This window comes from Carassius auratus, unplaced genomic scaffold (assembly GCF_003368295.1).
Source record: "Carassius auratus strain Wakin unplaced genomic scaffold, ASM336829v1 scaf_tig00019337, whole genome shotgun sequence".
Lineage (NCBI taxonomy): Eukaryota > Metazoa > Chordata > Actinopteri > Cypriniformes > Cyprinidae > Carassius > Carassius auratus.
In genome coordinates this window covers 108,722-131,828 of record NW_020524949.1, presented here as the reverse complement: position 1 = coordinate 131,828, position 23,107 = coordinate 108,722, and the positions used below count along the sequence as shown (strand labels likewise).

General features: G+C 41.2%; 1 protein-coding gene across 1 annotated transcript; it reads left to right on the top strand.

Moving 5' to 3' along the window:
• Positions 1-3,786: 3,786 nt before the first annotated feature.
• On the top strand, positions 3,787-11,738 carry LOC113076223 (stonustoxin subunit alpha-like). Its single transcript, XM_026248882.1, has 5 exons — positions 3,787-3,822; positions 3,988-4,252; positions 5,167-5,235; positions 5,778-5,825; positions 11,070-11,738. The coding sequence occupies exons 2-5, from the start codon at positions 3,997-3,999 to the stop codon at positions 11,591-11,593; spliced, it is 897 nt and encodes a 298-aa protein (XP_026104667.1). The 5' UTR covers positions 3,787-3,822; positions 3,988-3,996; the 3' UTR covers positions 11,594-11,738.
• The last annotated feature ends 11,369 nt before the right edge of the window (positions 11,739-23,107 follow it).

The window sequence follows — 23,107 nt, the reverse complement described above, 5'->3', positions numbered from 1 at the left end:
TGCATTGCATTGGAACCCCTGGATATAACCTCTCTCTCTATTCCTCTTTAAAAAAAATTGTTCTCTCTGTTTTATCATTTAGTAAACTTTATAGATTTCAACCCTATTATTACTTCTTGAGTCTCTTTAACAAGAACTTAGATTAATGTATGAATTGAATAGTGATTGTGTGACCTATATGAGGGAATAACCAGTGATACCCTTGTAGTAGTAATATGAAATGATAGCCTATAGTGATGTCATCAGGATACACATACACCGGTAGGCAGTGGCCCACCTTACCGTGACCACGATGTGGTCACCCAGAATGTATAGTTTACCCACCTCTTTTTTTACCACTACACCTCTGTATATATATATATATATAACTGTATTGTGCTTGTTAAGGTGATTAGCTGACAAGCTCCAGCTGGGCCAGACTGATTGATTATCTGATTGTACTCCTCCCGAACCTTGTTAATAAAACATAATTTAGCGCTTGCTCCATTTCTGCATATCAGTTTTTCTAAATTAATGACTTAATCCACCTGTTGCTTTGGTCTTCATCAATAGCTTGTTCCACCTGCTGATGAGAGACTGACAGCAGATGGAGATCATGCATCGATGCTCTACTGCTATTCCTGCAGTTCCCAGATGTGCAATGACAAATTTTCTGACGAATTTTCAACACTTAATTTGTGGAAGACAGTTTGGAAAGTGAAATAAAATGGATCAAAATTTGCCTGTAGAATATTATACACTCACCTAAAGGATTATTAGGAACACCTGTTCAATTTCTCATAAATGCAATTATCAAATCAACCAATCACATGGCAGTTGCTTCAATGCATTTAGGGGTGTGGTCCTGGTCAAGACAATCTCCTGAACTCCAAACTGAATTTTAGAATGGGAAACAAAGGTGATTTAAGCACTTTTGAGCATGGCATGATTGTTGGTGCCAGACGGGCCGGTCTGAGTATTTCACAATCTGCTCAGTTACTGGGATTTTCATGCACAACCATTTCTAGGGTTTACAACGAATGGTGTGAAAAGGGAAAAACATCTAGTATGTGTCAGTCCTGTGGGCGAAAATGCCTTGTTGATGCTAGAGGTCAGAGGAGAATGGGCCGACTGATTCAGGCTGATAGAAGAGCAACTTTGACTGAAATAACCACTCGTTACAACCGAGGTATGCAGCAAAGCATTTGTGAAGCCACAACACGCACAACCTTGAGGCAGATGGGCTACAACAGCAGAAGACCCCACCGGTTACCGCTCATCTCCACTACAAATAGGAAAAATTAGGCTACAATTTGCACGAGCTCACCAACATTGGACAGTTGAAGACTGGAAAAATGTTGCCTGTTCTGATGAGTCTCGATTTCTGTTGAGACATTCAGATGGTAGAGTCAGAATTTGGCGTAAACAGAATGAGAACATGGATCCATCATGCCTTGTTACCACTGTGCAGGCTGGTGGTGGTGGTGTAATGGTGTGGGGGATGTTTTCTTGGCACACTTTAGGCCCCTTAGTGCCAATTGGGCATCGTGTAAATGTATAAAGATAACAAACAAGGTGTGCTGTCTGCAGCCTTTATCTGCGCTGATCTTCATTTACAAACGCGTCATTAAAATGAACTCAACGAAGAGACATGAGAGATATATCTATAGAAAGCCTGACATGTCTACTTTTACACTAACAAGTGCTGCTGAAAACAAATATTCTGTGATAAAGTAATTCATATGAAAACAACGCGATGTCCGTTTTTCACGTCTCCCTTCATTAACTTCCAATGTGACCATGCCCCCGCGCTATTCAGATTCTAATGTTTCAAACTGAAGCACGCGGCTTGAATACGCCCACACAACAGAAGACAACGCAGCCAGAAAGTTCTTTTATTTTACTGTTTGCTTCGCAATAAGAGGAATAAGACATAATTCACCCCAAAAAGATGTGATGTGGTTGAGGATTTGAGATTTGAATTTCCTCAGAAAAAAAGAATGAATCACTTTATTCAGCAGAGATCATAAACACGAGTAAGTCTCTTTTTATTTATTTATTTATTATACTTGTACTAGTTTTCAAATAACGTGTAAACATTTTACTAGTTAGACTTTTTCCAAATACTTTTTCCAAACTATAATTCCTGACTAAATGTATAATCAAGTGAAACATTATGAAGTTTCAATAACAATATACAATACTATACCATTCAAAAGCTTGATGTAAATAATATAAATGTAACAAATAGAGATAACTCTAACAAATGTAAAAACAATGCAGTTCTTTCAATTTATTCCCCCTAAAAACCCAGAAAATATTCTCAGCTCTTTTCAACATTAATAATAATAATAACAACAATAACTGTTTTTTTTGTAGAAAATAAGATTGTTTAAAGGATTTCTGAAGGATTGTGTGAATAGAGTAATGATGAGAAACATTCAGTTTGAAAATCAGCTTTGATTGTTCCTAATTAACTGTTTATCTGCACTCGCAAGTGGATATTAAGTTATGTTGTGGGATAATTAAATATATTCTAAATAAACTACAAACATTAAAATATATACATTTATTTTGTCCTCACATTCTTTCTTGTAACTCTTCCCTCTCAGTCACACAGCTGACTGAACGGCTCATTATGCAGCTCATTATGCAGGGCTTTGTCTTCTCAGGTGTAAATCATAATGATATTCATGACAGTTGAAGCCTACTCCGAATATGACTTTTACCATCAAAAGGTATCTTAGAAAATTTAAATCAATATATTGTTTTCTGTGAGTGAGTAAACAAGATGATTTTCACATAATTTAGAAAGAAAAATTCTAGGCTACAAGCTCCAGTTATCAAAAATCCCGGGAATCAATGTTCTGTATGTGTTTTATGGCCTTATTCAAGTGTTTTAACATTTTTAGTTTTTCACCAACCATGCATAACATTTTTTTTCTCAAAAACACAATAATGTACATACATGCTGCTCACTTATTATTATAGCCCAGTTTGTGCTGATTACAGTGAGATTAGACTTTAGCCATTTAGATGTGTATAAGAAACTGAAAAAAGCACAAATGTCAGGGCATGACAAAACTTCTCCAGGCCCCAAAATACCCTTAGACTCCAGAGGGTTAATGCAATTAATATTTTTTTCAGTTAGTGCTATTCATTTACATTTACTAATTTAGCTGACACTTTTATCCAAAGCAACTTACAATTGCTATATATGTCAGAGGTTGCACGCCTCTGGAGCAACTAGGGGTTAAGTGTCTTGCTCAGGGACACATTGGTGTCTCACAGTGGATTCGAACCCGGGTTTCTCACACCAAAGGCATGTGTCTTATACACTGCGCCAACACCAACATGTTTTTTGTTTAAAAGACATATGGCATTATTTCACTTCCATAGAAGATGGTTATGCGGCATATGCCTGCAAATACAGGACAAACTGATAGTTTAAATATGGGATTATTCTATATTATATGAAATGTTTGGTAACCCTATGTAAAATGCAAAAGAGCATTGGGCTGCAGCCCAACATGCCCATTAGTATAACCTGGTGTTAGTCACTCTACCTGTGAGAACAGAGTGTCTGCTTTTGTTCTGCCTGTCTGTGACTGTTTATCTCTGTGTTACTGCTGTTTGTTTCATAATGTACCTGTCATTTTTCAGTCTATCTCAGTGTGCTGCATACATCAGATATAACGTGTGTGTTTGACCCAGAGCATCTCTCATGTCTTTTGAAATACCGGTTACACTGGTTCTCCCAGGAAATGATTTTCTGAGGTTTTTTTCTTGAGGTGTCAGTTCAGAGGTGGAACGACAAGCCTACAAACGTCCTAATTTTTCACGGTAAGTTAGTAAATACTGCTTCATAAAATACTGACCTGTCTAAATCTGACCAAATTTTAGAACTTCGGTATTGACTGATACTGATATTGAGATATTGGCTGATACAATATGTTGTGCTCATTGATAAAACTAATGCTGTATTTCTACTTTCTATATTTCTATCAGTGAAGGGTGATGGCATCTGTTTCAAAGCAGCTTCTGGAAGCTCTGGATGATCTAGTCACAGATGAACTGAAGAGGTTTAAATGGCACTTAAAGGATCATAAAGGTTTTCCAGCTGCTGCTCTGGAGAAGGCAGATGCTCCTGATACAGTGGATCTGATAAAAAAGCATTTTGGACCAGAAGAAGGGGTGAAGATAACAGTGGAGATTCTGAGGGAGATGAAACAGAACCATGTAGCTGAAAAGTTAGAGAAGAAACACAAACAAGGTAACAGACGAAAGTGAAACTGAAACTGTTAAATGTGCCTTAATAATAATAATAATAATAATAATAATAATAAACTGAAGAATTGAGTTTTTTTTAAGTATAACAAGGTCATTCTCATATATGAATTATATTTTTCTATAATTGTTTGACAGAGTGAATATTTTCAGAATACATGTCCTGTTGGCTTTGTGTTGAAGCTGATGTGTTTGTGTGGTTTAATCAAGTTTTCGTGTGGACATACAGTGGAGTGAAATGTCATGCCTCAGAGGACCTTGGTGCTACATAAATACAGACTTACAACAATTAAGTAAAACAGTAAAAACATAAACACAACTAATCTACTGACAGATTTTTTATTATAAATTTACTATATATACATTTTTACCCATACACAAGCTTAAAAAATACAGACTATATGAATGCTTCACATAATACTATACCTATATACAACTATCCTACTGACAGATTTCGACTATAAATATACTATATATAAATATGGTCCATGTTTCAGGAGGAGGGGGGTTGTGTGGGGTTTCAGAGGAGGGTGGTGTGGTTTGAGTCCTGGGCTCTCACAGCCTGGGGGATAAAGCTGTGGATCAGTCTGGTGGAGTGGGATCTGATGCTCCTGTACTGTCTTCCTGATGGTAGCAGCTGGAGGAGACTGTGGGAGGGATGGGTGGGGTCCTTCATGATACGGTTGGATTTGCTGGAGCATTGTGTGAGGAAAATGTCCAGGATGGAGGGCAGAGGGGCACCGATGATTTTTGCAGCTGTGTTCACTGTCCACTGGAGGGTCTTACGGTCTACTGCACTACAGTTCCTGTACCAGACAGTGACTCTATGGTTCCTCTGTAGAAAGTGGTGAGGATGGGTGGAGGGAGACTTGCTCTCATTCTGATCTGTTTCTCTCTCAGATACAGCCCAGGCTGAGACAAGTATTGAAGATCCTGTTCCTGCTAGAGTTGAAACAAATCTGACCAATGGTAAATACCAAACACTGTCTTCACATAGAAACAACAAATTTAAGTTTATTCTTATTTTAGTCATATGGACTCATTGAGTAGATGCCAGAGACTATGTAATAGCAAGCAGCAATTGCAAGTCAAACAATTATTATATAAACACTTAATATTTAATCGTATGGGATATAATTTTGACATTATAACAAGTGGTTTAAAAAGCATAATTAACCTGACATACCTATAGTACAGTTGTTTACACATAAAGTAGTAGTGATGTAATCACTGTATGATGAACGGAGCAATCACTGATCATCAAGTATACAGAGCCCAGATCACACTGATAACATCAAACCTCAATGATTTGGCTCTGTTAACAGCAGACGTGGTCCAAATATATGCTTTTGCATTGAACATTTCCGAAAAGAACATTTCAGACAGAGGTAAAGTCCTGGAGATTCATCTGCTCTCAGAAACCAGTCCATCATCATCTCATATCATGAAGAACATCAATGTGTTAAGAATGGATTCAGGATCACACTGTTCATGTCTGTTGATTTCCACAGAAACACTCAACAACATTGTTCACCAGACCAGGAAGGACTTCCTACAATGTAAGTCAGTCAGAAAACCAGCAGAAAAACTCACTGAGTGTATTCACGTTCTTCCTTTAGAACAGGGGTGTCAAACTCATTTTCACTGAGAGCCACTTCAACATTAGGGCTGCCATCAAAGGGCCGGTTGTAACTGTAAGACTGTACAAATGTTACTTTTTAACATATTGTTAAATTACTCTCTTTATTTTATTATTACTTATTTAAGTTACAAATATTGAATGCATTTGCATAGATGTGATATATGTAATTGCTCTGTGTTATTTTAACATAAATCCTTTTAATTTATCAGGTTAAGAAATCCAAATGACTTTATAAATCAATGTAACTAATAATGACAAGAATCATCAAGCACAAATCATTACATTAAATTTGTTTTAAAAAATTGTTACATTTATGGCAAAACAAATAATTGTGAGCTTTTAAGAACTTGTGAGAGACATGGCATGAGCCTGGTCTCATGAAGATGTGTATCAATAACATGATTTTATGTTTCCATTTGTCATGCGATTTATACACAGAAATTGACATTGGCATGTATATATACATGTGTTTGGTGTGCATTTGATATGCCAGTGGTTCTCAAACCTCTCCATGAAGTACCCCAGCACTGCACATTTTGTCTCCCTCATCTATCACACTCATCAGCTCATTAGTGAAGACTGCAAGACCCGATGTGGGTGTGTCAGATATAGGGAGACATACAAAACATGCAGTGCTGGGGATACTTCATGGAGAAGTTTGAGAACCACTGTGATACGCAATCAATGCTTGCAGTAGAAAAAAAGAAGTGGTGGTACTCAACCACACTCAACCCCACCCAAAAATAAATATATATAAATTAAAGTACTAAAATACTTTTTAATTGTCATAATTCACAATGAATGTATGTAGTGCTACAATAAATAAATAAATTCATTAGTAACTGTTTGCAATTCAATTCACATTTATTTGTATAGCACTTTTCACGATATACTGCGTAATCTAAAATACATTCAGCCAGCATACAGTATAAAACACCAAATAGCTTGCTGATTTTTTTGACATCTGTACGCGTACGATTGTTTGAACTTACTGTTTGAATGCATTCGCTTACTGGATCCTGGGCTTTCCAGGAGTTTACCGGTTGATCTGATCGTAAAGAAAAAAATGCTTCTTTTATTTTTTTAATGTATTGTTTTCGTTAAAATTTACTGATTTAAATTAGTATTTATTATTTTATTACTCTGTGCTAGGGTGACCACCTCGCTATAGATCTGTTGCAGGACATATGCAAAACAAATACATTACAGTTATGTTGTAAATACTGATTTACATTCATTGGTATATATGCATCAGTTTTTGTTTCTGCCAGTGGACGCCCAGACTCCAGGTTGCTTTTATTAAACTCAGGAGATAAGATCTATCATGACTCAGAGACAGGATGCAAGTGCAAGGCGATTTAATGACAAGATATATAAATGATCAGACAAACAGACAACAAAGAGGCTCAAAACACAGATCAAGAGTGGCAACGATCACAAGCTCTGATGGTGGGTGACGCAGGGGCCTTGGTGGACAACAGTGATAAACCTCAGTAATCCAGTGCTGTAATCCCAGTGAAAGAGCTTGTGATTCCAGTGCAGGGAACAAGAAGATTCCATAAAGAACAATGGGGGAATCCACAAGCCAACACAGCCAGGGGACAGAAGGAACACAGGGAAGAACCACATTGATCTGACAGCATGAGATACCAGTTACTGCACTTAAATAGACACACACAATGGGACGAAGGTGGTGCTGTTAATCAGTCGTGATCAAGGACCACGCCCACAGACACACACCTGCACACTAAACAAGCTGATAGAGAGACAGCGAATTCATGAACCGTGATCAATTTTGACTGCACACGTGTAATGTGATAGGGAGTGCGTCCATTTTCTGTGAGAGTGAATGAATGGGAATCCATCTGCAAGCAGAGAGATTTGCGCTCATGCATTTTATGCACTCACGCATAGGCAATAAAATGCACTCTGGACATTTGTCATAAAAAAAACTCCATAGAAACGGCCTCAAACAAACTATTAAAACGAGAAGAAAGTCGTGTCTGAAAGCTGCAATCAATTATTATTATTATTTTAGTTCATTAAAGGGGGGGTGAAATGCTATTTCATGCACACTGTTTTTAACACTGTTAAAGAGTTGGATTCCCATGTTAAACATGGACAAAGTTTCAAAAATTAAGTTTCGGAAAGTTTTTTTCGAGTATGGCTCTGTGTGACGTTAGATGGAGCGGAATTTCCTTATATGTCTGCTGGAAGAGCGCGCGCTCCCGTATAGCAGAGCACTGAGAGCACAACAGACTTCACTGATCAGAGCGAGAGACCGAAATGTCACAAAAGGAGTGTGTTTTTGGTTGCCAGGGCAAGACAACCCTGCACAGATTACAAAAAAAAAAACAGCATTAAGGGACCAGTGGATGGAGTTTATTTTTACAGAGCATCAACGGAGTTGTGCAAGTGTTTTTGTTTGTTCCCTGCATTTCGAAGATGCTTGTTTTACAAACAAGGCCCAGTTTGACGACGGATTTGCGTATCGTTTATTTCTTAAGGATGATGCAATCCCAACGAAAAAGGGTCACGATCGTGTGTTGGAACAGCAGGCGGTGAGTAAAACTGCTTCAAATATCTCTGCCTCCTTGTTAGTGCGTCCGCCTCCCATGCCGGAGACCCGGGTTCGAGCCCCGCTCGGAGCGAGTCGTTGCTGCTGCTGCTCTCGTTCAGTTTCAGCCTCGGGATCTGATTCTGGATCATAAATAAACGGCTGAATCTGACTGTTAGCCATGGTTTGTTTTGGATGATGGTTTTTTTTTCCTCACGTAATGTCACAGCTTCTAAACGCTCTCAACCCAAAAGCCTACTGGCGCTCGTGATTCTTTAGCTCCGCCCACACGTCACGCCTCCAGCGGCTCGTGTTTTTCCGGGAAAAATCGGTACAGAGTATCTTTCTCTTATGAATATAATAAAACTAAAGACTTTTTGGAGTTATGAAGGATGCAGTACTACTCTATAGGTACTCAAGATTAACAGGATATTGAGTGAAAATGAGCATTTCACCCCCCCTTTAAAAGAAAGAAAAATATTGTGTTTTTCCATGTGTGCTGCTTGACCAGTGCTTGAGCACTGATGAGGTCTGCACTTATTCCTTTGAGCTTTCCACTCAATCATCATCAACGAAAAAACTCCAAACCCCAATCCCAATTTTTGCGTATCATATACAGTCTTGTTCAAAATAATAGCAGTACAATGTGACTAACCAGAATAATCAAGGTTTTTAGTATATTTTTTATTGCTACGTGGCAAACAAGTTACCAGTAGGTTCAGTAGATTGTCAGAAAACAAACAAGACCCAGCATTCATGATATGCACGCTCTTAAGGCTGTGCAATTGGGCAATTAGTTGAAAGGGGTGTGTTCAAAAAAATAGCAGTGTCTACCTTTGACTGTACAAACTCAAAACTATTTTGTACAAACATTTTTTTTTCTGGGATTTAGCAATCCTGTGAATCACTAAACTAATATTTAGTTGTATGACCACAGTTTTTTAAAACTGCTTGACATCTGTGTGGCATGGAGTCAACCAACTTGTGGCACCTCTCAGCTGTTATTCCACTCCATGATTCTTTAACAACATTCCACAATTCATTCACATTTCTTGGTTTTGCTTCAGAAACAGCATTTTTGATATCACCCCACAAGTTCTCAATTGGATTAAGGTCTCGAGATTGGGCTGGCCACTCCATAACATTAATTTTGTTGGTTTGGAACCAAGACTTTGCCCGTTTACTAGTGTGTTTTGGGTCATTGTCTTGTTGAAACAACCATTTCAAGGGCATGTCCTCTTCAGCATAGAGCAACATGACCTCTTCAAGTATTTTAACATATGCAAACTGATCCATGATCCCTGGTATGTGATATATAGGCCCAACACCATAGTAGGAGAAACATGCCCATATCATGATGCTTGCACCTCCATGCTTCACTGTCTTCACTGTGTACTGTGGCTTGAATTCAGAGTTTGGGGTTCGTCTCACAAACTGCCTGTGGCCCTTGGACCCAAAAAGAACAATTTTACTCTCATCAGTCCACAAAATGTTCCTCCATTTCTCTTTAGGCCAGTTGATGTGTTCTTTGGCAAATTGTAACCTCTTCTGCACATGCCTTTTTTTTAACAGAGGGACTTTGCGGGGGATTCTTGAAAATAGATTAGCTTCACACAGACGTCTTCTAACTGTCACAGTACTTACAGGTAACTCCAGACTGTCTTTGATCATCTTGGAGGTGATCATTGGCTGAGCCTTTGCCATTCTGGTTATTCTTCTATCCATTTTGATGGTTGTCTTCCGTTTTCTTCCACGTCTCTCTGGTTTTGCTCTCCATTTTAAGGCATTGGAGATCATTTTAGCTGAACAGCCTATCATTTTTTGCACCTCTTTATAGGTTTTCCCCTCTCTAATCAACTTTTTAATCAAAGTACGCTGTTCTTCTGAACAATGTCTTGAACGACCCATTTTCCTCAGCTTTCAAATGCATGTTCAACAAGTGTTGGCTTCATCCTTAAATAGGGGCCACCTGATTCACACCTGTTTCTTCACAAAATTGATGACCTCAGTGATTGAATGCCACACTGCTATTTTTTTGAACACACCCCTTTCAACTAATTCAACTAATTGCCCAATTGCACAGCCTTAAGAGCGTGCATATCATGAATGCTGGGTCTTGTTTGTTTTCTGACAATCTACTGAACCTACTGGTAACTTGTTTGCCACGTAGCAATAAAAAAATATACGAAAAACCTTGATTATTCTGGTTAGTCACATTGTACTGCTATTATTTTGAACAATACTGTATAATGCACACCAAAGTAAATTTCTGCATATAAATTGATTGCCAAATAGAAACAGAAACTTGTGGTATTTATTCACACTTTCAGAATTTACTATGTAAAGCAGCATAGATTTTTATTTTAAAACAATCATATGGTCTCGTGGGCCACATAAAATGATGTGGCAGGCTGGAATAAACCTGTGGTCCTTGAGTTTGACACGTGCTGTAGAAGGTGAAAGAAGAGTTTTATAATTGATAATGTAAATGACAATTTGCCCAGATATCTGTTCATCTGTTCTGAGACACTGATCTACATGAAAATATCAAACAGATTAATAATTTCTGATTCTGTGTTTCTGTGTGTTTTTTGTCTCCATCAGATCAACATCAGTTCACTCTGGATCTGAACACTGTGAATAAATGGCTCCAACTTTCGGATAGCAACAGAGTGATTACATACGCTAAAACAGATCAGTCGTATCCTGATCATCCAGACAGATTTGATGATGTTTATCAGGTGTTGTGTAGAGAGAGTGTGAGTGGACCCTGTTACTGGGAGATTGAGTGGAGTGGAGATGATGGTGTGTCTATATCAGTGTCATATAAGAGCATCAACAGGAAGGAAGAGAGTAAAGAGTGTTTCTTTGGACGTAATTATAAGTCTTGGAGTTTGTTCTGCTCTTCCTCCAGTTGCTCATTCATACACAATGACATTTGGACTGATCTCCCTGTAGAGTCCATCAGCAGGAGAATAGGAGTGTTTGTGGATCACAGAGCAGGAACTCTGTCCTTCTACAGCGTCTCTGACACAATGAGCCTCATCCACACAGTCCAGACCACATTCACTCAGCCGATCTATCCTGGGTTTTGGGTTCCTTTTGGATCATCAGTGAAACTGTGTTAATGAAAAATTACATCTACTCACGTTACTGTAATTCAGGAGTTTTTTCGGGTACTTGTACTCTTTAGAATATATTTTTAAAGCTGTACTTTTACTTGTAGTTAAAGGGGACCTATTATACAAAAATCACTTTTACAAGGTGTTTGAACAGTGTGACGAGTGGGGCGGGGCCAAGGGATGTGGGAAAGAGCGAGGCCGGTGGAGTGATTGGGAAATGAGCGACACCTGCGACCCACCACCGGTCTCGAGTCCCACAGAGGAGATGGAAGGATATAAACTGGAGCGACGACAGTGAAGGACGAGAGAGGACCAGGCCTGGGCTTTATTTTATGTTTTGTTTTTTTAGCGCATCAGTCGTCCGTGAGGGGCTGATGCGCTGTTTTGTGTTTATTTTGTAATTAAAGTTTCATTTTGATTGTCCGCCGGTTCCCGCCTCTTTCTTCCCGATGATTAGGGAGTTTTTATTATTACAGACAGTCTTATGGCTGTAGTGTGTGAAAACGACTAGCCTATAATATTAAAAATCCACCTTTTTTTAATAAAACCAATTAAATCATGAAAAGTCTCTACAAAAGAACGGTTTCAGATTCTTCTGTTCACGTCACTGAGGATGAAAAGTCCCACCCATTTGTGATGCTCTCTGCTCTATTAGCATAAACACAGCCCTGAGTGTGAAGCAGGAGTCTGGAGAAGGGTATAACTGCAGCCTGGAGATAGTCCTCCAAATAGGGGCGGGAACTCCAAAACGGGGTGGGAGCTCCAAAATAGGGCGTGGCTTCCTCTCATTGAGAGACAGGTACATGACACGCATTCACGATTTTTCCCCAATCCACTTCAGTGCAAACTCTGCCCCACAGCTGATTATGAAGTTTTTATTGGTTGTGTCAGTTAAAGTGTTTCCTGCACAATGCAACAAGAAATATTAACCCCTAAACCTAACCCACACCTTACCTTAACCAGTGAAATTGTCTGAATGGCAGGATTGATGCTGAATAGTGTGGCAAAGAAAGTTGTAGTTCAAGGGATAAACAGTTAATATGATTATGCAATATGAGACTTACCAGACAATGGCACTTTTGTAGTTCATACTCTGCTCGGCAGCACGTCTTTGTGTCAGACTCACTCCTCGCTCCAGTCAGAATCACTCCGCTCCGCTCACACTCTGCTCGGCAGCACGTCTTTGTCTCAGACGCGCTCCTCGCTCCAGTCAGAATCACTCCGCTCCGCTCATACTGTGCTCGGCAGCACGTGTCTGTCTCAGACTCGCTCCTCGCTCCAGTCAGAATCACTTCGCTCCTCTCATACTGTGCTCGGCAGCACGTGTCTGTCTCAGACTCGCTCCTCGCTCCAGTCAGAATCACTCCGCTCCTCTCATACTCTGCTCAGCAGCACGTCTCTGTGTCAGATGCGCTCCAATCAGAATCATTCCGCTCCGCTCATACTCTGCTCAGCAGCACGTCTCTGTGTCAGATTCGTTCCTCGCTCCAGTCAGAATCACTTCACTCCTCTCATACTCTGCTCGGCAGCACGTCTCTGTGTCAGACTCGCTCCTCACTCCAGTCAGAATCACTCCACTCCTCTCACACTCTGCTCGGCAGCACGTCTTTGTCTCAGACGCGCTCCTCGCTCCAGTCAGAATCACTTCACTCCTCTCATACTGTGCTCGGCAGCACGTGTCTGTCTCGGACTCGCTCCTCGCTCCAGTCAGAATCACTTCGCTCCGCTCATACTCTGCTCGGCAGCACGTCTCTGTGTCAGACTCGCTCCTCGCTCCAGTCAGAATCACTTCGCTCCGCTCATACTCTGCTCAGCAGCACTTCTCTGTGTCAGACTCGCTCCTCGCTCCAGTCAGAATCACTTCGCTCCTCTCATACTCTGCTCGGCAGCACGTCTCTGTGTCAGACTCGCTCCTCGCTCCAGTCAGAATCACTCCGCTCCACTCATACTCTGATCAGCAGCACGTCTCTGTGTCAGACTCGCTCCTCGCTCCAGTCAGAATCACTCCGCTCATACTCTGCTCGGCAGCATGTCTCTGTGTCAGACTCGCTCCTCGCTCCAGTCAGAATCACTCCGCTCCTCTCATACTCTGCTCGGCAGCACGTCTTTGTCTCAGACGCGCTCCTCGCTCCAGTCAGAATCACTTCACTCCTCTCATACTGTGCTCGGCAGCACGTGTCTGTCTCGGACTCGCTCCTCGCTCCAGTCAGAATCACTTCGCTCCGCTCATACTCTGCTCAGCAGCACGTCTTTGTGTCAGACTCGCTCCTCGCTCCAGTCAGAATCACTCCGCTCCTCTCACACTCTGCTCGGCAGCACGTCTTTGTCTCAGACGTGCTCCTCGCTCCAGTCAGAATCACTCCGCTCCGCTCACACTCTGCTCGGCAGCACGTCTTTGTCTCAGACGCGCTCCTCGCTCCAGTCAGAATCACTCCGCTCCGCTCATACTGTGCTCGGCAGCACGTCTTTGTCTCAGACGTGCTCCTCGCTCCAGTCAGAATCACTTCACTCCTCTCATACTCTGCTCGGCAGCACGTCTCTGTGTCAGACTCGCTCCTCGCTCCAGTCAGAATCACTCCGCTCCGCTCATACTGTGCTCGGCAGCACGTCTCTGTGTCAGACTCGCTCCTCGCTCCAGTCAGAATCACTTCGCTCCGCTCATACTCTGCTCGGCAGCACGTCTCTGTGTCAGATTCGCTCCTCGCTCCAGTCAGAATCACTTCGCTCCTCTCATACTGTGCTCGGCAGCACGTGTCTGTCTCAGACTCGCTCCTCGCTCCAGTCAGAATCACTTCGCTCCTCTCATACTGTGCTCGGCAGCACGTGTCTGTCTCAGACTCGCTCCTCGCTCCAGTCAGAATCACTCCGCTCCTCTCATACTCTGCTCGGCAGCACGTCTCTGTGTCAGACTCGCTCCTTGCTCTAGTCAGAATCGCTCCGCTCCTCTCATACTCTGCTATTTAGGACAGGAAGAGCTAAATAAACTTATCACTGTATCTAAACCAACAACATGTTTATTAGATCCTGTACCCACTAAATTACTGAAAGAGCTGTTACTTGTAGCCGAAGAACCGCTTCTCAATATCATTAACTCGTCGTTATCTTTAGGTCACATCCCAAAACCATTTAAGCTGGCTGTTATTAAGCCTCTTATTAAGAAACCAAAACTAGATCCTAGTGTACTGGCAAATTATAGGCCTATTTCAAATCTTCCATTTATGTCAAAAATTTTAGAAAAAGTTGTGTCTGCTCAATTGAGCACCTTCCTGCAAATAAATGATCTGTATGAAGAATTTCAGTCAGGTTTCAGGCATCACCATAGCACAGAAACTGCACTTGTTAAAATTACAAATGACCTCTTGCGTCAGATCAAGGCTGCATCTCATTTCTAGTCTTACTTGACCTTAGTGCTGCGTTCGACACCATAGATCATGACATACTCATAGATAGATTACAAAACTATACAGGTATTCAAGGGCAGGCTCTAAAATGGTTTAGATCAGGGGTGTCAAACATACGGCGCGCTGGCCAAACACGGCCCACAGAGGTGTCCAATCCGGCCCACAGGAGGATTTCAACAATAATATAAAATAATAAATTAAACCTCAGTTTGAAAATGAGATAAAGTGTGTTCCCTACAGTATTTTATTTTTAATTTAAAGAGGAACAAATTACTAATTAATTTACGATGATATTACGCCTCGGGAGTCTGGACACTTAACATGCTCATTTTAAAGCGGTGCCAGAATCTCGAGCATGAGGATATGATGATAGCTGCGTTGTAACTGATGCTTGTGTGGCAATTTTCTTGTGATTTTAAACATGTCCAAAAGAAGACATTTGGCCTGGAACGATGGACAGGCTCTTTAAGGTGAAATGGAAAAGGGTATTATTATCTCAACGCCAACATGTAACGTTAAGTTTAATCACAACTCGTGATTAAATTACACTCTGATGCACTGGACAGCTTTGTATGTAGAAAGTAAATAAGAAAGAAGTGTGCAATATTTATTGTGTACTAATATCCTTACTGTTGTTTTATTGATGTGCAAACTGACATTTTGTAACTTTGCAAAAAAAAAAAAAAACACATTGTGAGAGTTTTTCAGTGTCAGATGAAGGCTATCAGGTTACAATATAATTCAAGATATGAGGCAAAAATGCCCTGTATTTTTTATATTTATGTCATGATCGTTAAGTAATGTCTAACTATAACAAGAGTGTTTCCCGAATGTCAGCGCGATCGCTTTTATACTATAGTTCAACTAAAAAGATGCTAGTATTAAGTGTGTTATATTAGTCACAGTGCTGTCGAGCTCGGTTTCGGCAAGGAAAAGTGTTTAAGAAGGCCAAAGTAAGAACAATTATGTGTCTCCGTGCAGCACTGAGTATTTTGTTACTGAATAAATCTTTGTTTTTAAACAAAGCATTTGAATCTATGATTCAGTGGCCCATTCATAAAGACAATCAATTACTAATTTCTAAATGAATCAGCCGTTTTGAATGAGTCAGTTGATCACTGATAAAGACAAAGATTTGCTGCCATATATATATATATATACACACACACATATATACATTTTTGAAAATTATATTGTAGTTTGTATGGTTAATATTAATGTAATTGTAAGCAAACTAGAGTTTAACAAGAAGGTAATTTGGCCCACACAAGGGGACATTTTCTCTGATCCGGCCCTCAACCTTAAATGTGTTTGACACCCCTGGTTTAGATCCTACCTGTCCGATCGCTACCATTTTGTTTATTTAAATGGGGATTCATCTCATTTATCATCAGTAAAATATGGAGTGCCACAAGGATCCTTCCTAGGTCCCCTTCTATTTTCAATATACATGTTGATAATATTATTAGAAAATACGGGATTAGCTTCCACTGTTACGCTGAAGATACTCAGCTATATATCTCAACAAGACCAGATGAAACTTCTCAATTATCTAAGCTAACAGAGTGTGTTAAAAATGTAAAAGATCGGATGACCAATAATTTTCTCTAATTAAATTTGGATAAGACAGAGGTATTAATTATTGGACCAAAAAACAGTATACAGAATCTTGTAGATTACAATTCGCAACTTGACAGATGTACTGTTACTTCCTCTACAGTCAAAAATCTGGGTGTTATATTAGACAGCAACTTGTCTTTTGAAAATAATTTCCCATGTTACAAAAACTGCATTCTTTCATCCTAGAAATATTGCCAAGCTACGAACCATGTTGTCTGTTTCTGATGCAGAAAAGCTAGTTCATGCATTCATGACCTCTAGACTGGACTATTGTAATGCACTTCTAGGTGGTTGTCCTGCTTCTTCAATAAACAAGCTACAGGTAGTCCAAAATACAGCAGCTAGAGTCCTTACAATGTGAAGAAAATATGATCATATTACCGCAATTTTACAGTCTCTGCACTGGCTACCTATATTAAGTTCCGTATCAGTTACAAATTATCATTACTTACCTATAAGGCCCTAAATGGTTTAGCTCCTGCGTACCTAACTAGCCTTCTACCACACTACTCTCCATCACGCTCCCTAAGGTCACAAAACACTGGACTTTTGGTAGTTCCTAGGATAGCAAAGTCAACTAAAGGAGGTAGAGCTTTCTCACATTTGGCTCCCAAACTCTGGAATAGCCTTCCTGATAATGTTCGGGGTTCAGACACACTCTCTCTGTTTAAATCTAGATTAAAAACTCTCTTTCGCCAAGCATTCGAATAATGTATCTCTTAAATTGTGACTGCAGTTGTATCTGATCAAATGCACATTCTTACTCTTTATCTTTGGTTAAACTAATTAATTTTACTTTGTTTGAAAAGCAGTTATGCTAATGATGTCTCTATTTGTTTCTATGTTTTGCCTAACTAGGATTTATCCAGTCTGGATCCAGAACACCTGAGAAGAGATGATGCTGACCCTCAGGGGACCCCAGATGATGCTAACCCTGAATCAACAACAGAACTAACAAATATTGCTACAAGTGTGACTGCATCATATAATAATTACTGTTAATAATATTCATCATCTGGCTGACTATGTCTTGTATTAATTTTTCTGAAAATTCCTGTCATATGTGCACAAACTGACAGTCACCACCATAAGCTACTACTAAATATTGTAGAAACGTAATTTTCTGTAAAGTTGCTTTGTAATGAGTTGTATTGTAAAAAGCATTATACAAATAAACTTGTATTGAATTGAATTGAATATGGCAGTATCTTGTCCCAGTCCCACTTGTCTTCGCGTCCACTTGATGTAGCATTTGCTTCAGGGTTTGATTGAACCGCTCGATGAGCCCATCGGTCTGGGGTTGGTACACTGTGGTGCGGAGCTGGTGAACCTTTAGGAGCTTAGACAGGTCAGCCATCATCCAGGACATAAATGGGGTGCCCTGGTCAGTCAGTATCTGGGAACAGTAGAAACAGCTCCTGGGCGTTAGCTTTCATGGTGGCCTTACGAAGAGGGATGGCCTCAGGATAGCCGGTGGCATAATCCATGATGAAAAGGATGTGTTCGTGGCCCCGGGCGGTTTCTGGCAGCGGGCCTACCAGATCCATACCAATTTGCTCAAAGGGCTGGGGGGAGGAGAGCGTTGTGAGGTTCGTTGGCAGCCAGTGTGTTTCACCGGGCTGCGAGGAAATATAGAGCTGAGTATCATCAGCATAACAGTGAAAGCTAACACCATGTTTCCTGATGATATCTCCCAAGGGTAACATATAAAGTGTGAAGAGTAGCGGCCCTAGTACTGAGCCTTGAGGTACTCCATACTGCACTTGTGATCGATATGATACATCTTCATTCACTGCTACGAACTGATGGCGGTCATATAAGTACGATTTAAACCATGCTAATGCACTTCCACTGATGCCAACAAAGTGTTCAAGTCTATGCAAAAGAATGTTGTGGTCAATTGTGTCTAACGCAGCACTAAGATCCAATAAAACTAATAGAGAGATACACCCATGATCAGATGATAAGAGCAGATCATTTGTAACTCTAAGGAGAGCAGTCTCAGTACTATGATATGGTCTAAATCCTGACTGGAAATCCTCACATATACCATTTTTCTCTAAGAAGGAATATAATTGTGAGGATACCACCTTTTCTAGTATCTTGTACAGAAAAGGGAGATTCGAGATTGGTCTATAATTAACAAGTTCTCTGGGGTCAAGTTGTGGTTTTTTTATGAGAGGCTTAATAACAGCCAGTTTGAAGGTTTTGGGGACATATCCTAATGACAATGAGGAATTAATAATAGTCAGAAGAGGACCTATGACTTCTGGAAGCACCTCTTTTAGGAGCTTAGATGATATAGGGTCTAACATACATGTTGTTGGTTTAGATGATTTAACAAGTTTATACAATTCTTCCTCTCCTATAGTAGAGAATGAGTGGAACTGTTCCTCAGGGGGTCTATAGTGCACTGTCTGATGTGATACTGTAGCTGACGGCTGAATGGTTGCAATTTTATCTCGAATAGTATCGATTTTAGAAGTAAAGTAGTTCATAAAATCATTACTGTTGTGGTGTTGGGAAATGTCAACACTTGTTGAGGCTTTATTTTTCGTTAATTTAGCCACTGTATTGAATAAATACCTGGGGTTATGTTTGTTTTCTTCTAAAAGAGAAGAAAAGTAATCAGATCTAGCAGTTTTTAATGCTTTTCTATAGGATATGCTACTTTCCCGCCAAGCAATACGAAATACCTCTAGTTTTGTTTTCCTCCAGCTGCGCTCCATTTTTCGAGCTGCTTTCTTTAGGGTGCGAGTATGCTCATTATACCATGGTGTTTTCCTTAACATTCCTTAAGCGTAAAGGAGCAACTGTATTTAAAGTGCTAGAAAAGAGAGAGTCCATAGTTTCTGTTACATCATCAAGTTGTTCTGAGGTTTTGGATATGCTAAGGAATTTGGATACATCAGGAAGATAACTTAAAAAGCAGTCTTTTGTGGTAGAAGTGATAGTTCTTCGATACTTGTAACAAGAAGTAGAATTTACAATTTTGGCTATATGAAGTTTACACAGAACTAAATAATGATCTGAGATATCATCACTTGGCTGAATAATTTCAACACTATCAACATCAATTCCATGTGACAGTATTAAATCTAGAGTATGATTTCGACAATGAGTAGGTCCTGAAACATGTTGTCTAACACCAATAGAGTTCAGAATGTCTATAAATGTTGATCCCAATGCATCTTTTTCATTATCGACATGGATATTAAAATCACCAACTATTAAAACTTTATCTGCAGCCAGAACTAACTCGGATGTAAAATCACCAAACTCTTTAATAAAGTCTGTATGGTGGCCTGTATACAGTAGCCAGTACAAACATAACAGGGGATTTATCATTAACATTGGTTTCTCTGGATAATGTTATATGGAGCACCATTACTTCAAACGAGTTATACTTGAAGCCTGCCCTCTGAGAAATCCTGAAAACGTTGTTATAAATTGAAGCAACTCCTCCCCCTTTGCCTTTTAGACGCGGCTCATGTTTATAACAGTAATCTTGGGTGGTGGACTCATTTAAAATAATGTAATCATCAGGTTTTAGCCAAGTTTCTGTCAAACAGAGCACATCTATATTATGATCAGTTATCATATTATTTACAAAAAGTGTTTTTGTAGAAATGGATCTGATATTCAATAAGCCAATCTTTATCATTTGTTTATCCATATTGCATTTGTTTTTTATTTGTTGAACCTCAATTAAATTGTTAACCTTAACTTGGTTTGGACGTTTTTTGTATTTTCTAGTTCGGGGAACAGACACAGTCTCTATAGTGTGATATCTAGGTGAAAGAGTCTCTATGTGCTGAGAATTAACTGACCTCTGTGACGGGAGGCAGCTAGCAGACGGTCGGTTTAGCCAGTCTGTCTGTATCCAGACCAGATGGTGGATCAGCACCTAGAAAGGACCTCTACATCCCTGAAAGACAGCGGAGACCAGGACAACTAGAGCCCCAGATACAGATCCCCTGTAAAGACCTTGTCTTAGAGGACCACCAGTACAAGTACCACAGGAAACAGATGATTCTTCTGCACAATCTGACTTTGCTGCAGCCTGGAATTGAACTGCTGGTTTCGTCTGGTCAGAGGAGAACTGGCCCCCTGTCACGGTTGGTAAACCGTGATCTCGGGTTGTTTACACTTTATGGTGAATTCTGTGTGTTCCACGTCTGCACTGATTAGTTGTGGGCGTCTCCGTTAATTGTATCAGCAACAGCTGCCACTCATTACTCATCCACTATATAATGGCTTGTCTCACGTCTTGTGTTTGTGAAATCGTTGTTTTATGTCAATGTGTTTACCCCCCGTCTGGCTTCAGTGTTGTTTTGCGTTTGGATGTCTGCGTTTCCCCAGAACCTCATCCACTCTTCGCACGTTCACTCAGCCACAGACACTTACCTTCAGCTCTATTCCCCACAGTTCCTGTGCCACTCTCACGCTGTCAACATCCGGATTCCTCACCTTCTCTCCACCACCGTCTGGACTTCTCACCGCTACACCATCCCTTCGGAGTGTCGCTGTCTCATCGTCATTGTTTGTTTATGTACCATTGCCATATCTTCTCATTAAAACCTTAAACTCGCTATTGTTTCCAGACTGTCCTTTCACTAGCCGTCACAGAACGATCTCACCCATCATGGAAGCAGCGAGCACCAATACCCTCACCGACTTCATGCACCACAGTGTCAAAAGAATGGATCAGCAGCAGGAGAGTATCTCGAACACCGGACGCGCTGTCCAAGCGCTGGTGGCACAGGTGTCCGAGCTCACCCAGCAGATCCATCCGCTCACATCTCCCACTGCGTCCATCGCACTGCTTGCGCCGTCCGTTCCCCCGGGGATTCCCCAGGACCACTTCCAGCCAGAGCCGCGACTTCCAGCGCCGGAGAACTATGCGGGTGAGCCAACCTTTTGTAGAACATTTCTTAACAAATGCTCGATGCATTTTGCTCTGCAGCCCCGCACTTTCGCTATGGAGGAATCCAAAGTAGCGTTCATGCTCACACTTCTCTCTGGCAAGGCTGCCTTATGGGGAACGGCGGTGTGGGAGAATCAACACCATGTTGCCTCGTTCCACCTCCTATCGGATGAGATGAAGAGAGTCTTCGACCGAGCCGCGACCAGCAGGGAGGCCGCCCATCGCCTCTCGGAACTCCGGCAAGGATCTTCATCCGTAACCGAGTACTCCATCGAGTTCCGTACCCTGGCGGCCGCATGCCAGTGGAACGAGGCAGCGCAGTGGGATAGATTCTTGCATGGGTTATCCGACCGTGTTCAGCAGGAAATCTACCTCCTCGAGCTGCCCCCTACTCTCAACGAACTCATTGACCTGGCGTTGCGGGTGGAGGCCAGGTTTAATCGTCTGGGCCGCCAACACAGTCCTTCCAGGCCTCCCTTCTCTCCTGGTAGGGGGCGCTTGAGTCGAGAGAACACGGTCGGTTCTGTCGACGATCACGAGCCCATGCAGGTGGGTAGAGCTCGGCTGTCCTGGAGGGAGAGGGAACGGCGGAGGTCCCAAGGACTATGTTTATACTGTGGAGGCTCTGACCATAACAACTACTCTTGTCCGGTAAAAGAGTCAGCCCGATAGTAAATCTGAGGCTACTATCGGGTGGGATCTCCGCTGAGAAGTCCTGACCTACATCATCGACCCTCCTTCCGGTGAGACTGCGGTGGAAGAATCAACATCATGAATGTCAAGCCCTTCTGGACTCCGGAGCCAAAGGTAATTTCATTGATTCTTCACTTGCACATCACCTGAACATTCCTGTCCTTCCTGTGTCTCTCCCCATCCATGTCACCGCACTCAATGGCCAGGAACTGCCTCACGTCACCCACCATACAGAACCCATCACACTGATCACATCTGGCAACCATCAAGAAACCATATCCCTTTTCCTCATGGACTCCCCTGTTGCTCCTATTGTTTTAGGTCACCCCTGGTTGTTCAAACATAATTCACGAGTGGAATGGGGTTCTAACACTGTCACATTGTGGAGTAAAAGTTGTCATGAGTCTTGTCTGCTTTCTGCTTGTCCTGTTGTTCCTGTTTCTGTTTTTCAGAAGGAGACCATGGTTTTGCCAAACGTGCCCGTTGAGTATCTGGACATGAAGGAAGTGTTCAGTAAGTCCCGAGCTGCTTCTCTTCCTCCGCATCGTCCCTACGACTGTGCCATAGACTTAGTGTCAGGTAAATCTCCGCTTAAAGGCAAGTCATACTCTCTTTCTATTCCTGAGAGGGAGGCCATGGAGAAATACATTTCTGATTCCTTAGCCTCTGGGTTCATCCGTCCTTCCTCTTCTCCAGGGGGGGCGGGGTTCTTTTTTGTGGGTAAGAAGGATGGTTCTCTGTGACCTTGCATTGATTACCGAGAGCTGAACAACATTACTATTAAGAATACTTATCCTTTACCACTCATGTCTTCAGCTTTCGAGAGGTTGCAGGGAGCTACGGTATTCACAAAATTGGATTTACGTAATGCTTATCATT

Excerpts from the sequence above, each read along its gene's own strand:
- LOC113076223 (XM_026248882.1), top strand. The coding sequence starts at position 3,997 with ATGGCATCTGTTTCAAAGCAGCTTCTGGAAGCTCTGGATGATCTAGTC. Across the intron at positions 5,236-5,777 it reads TGAAACAAATCTGACCAATG|AAACACTCAACAACATTGTT; the intron begins GTAAATACCAAA and ends TGATTTCCACAG. Across the intron at positions 5,826-11,069 it reads CAGGAAGGACTTCCTACAAT|ATCAACATCAGTTCACTCTG; the intron begins GTAAGTCAGTCA and ends TGTCTCCATCAG.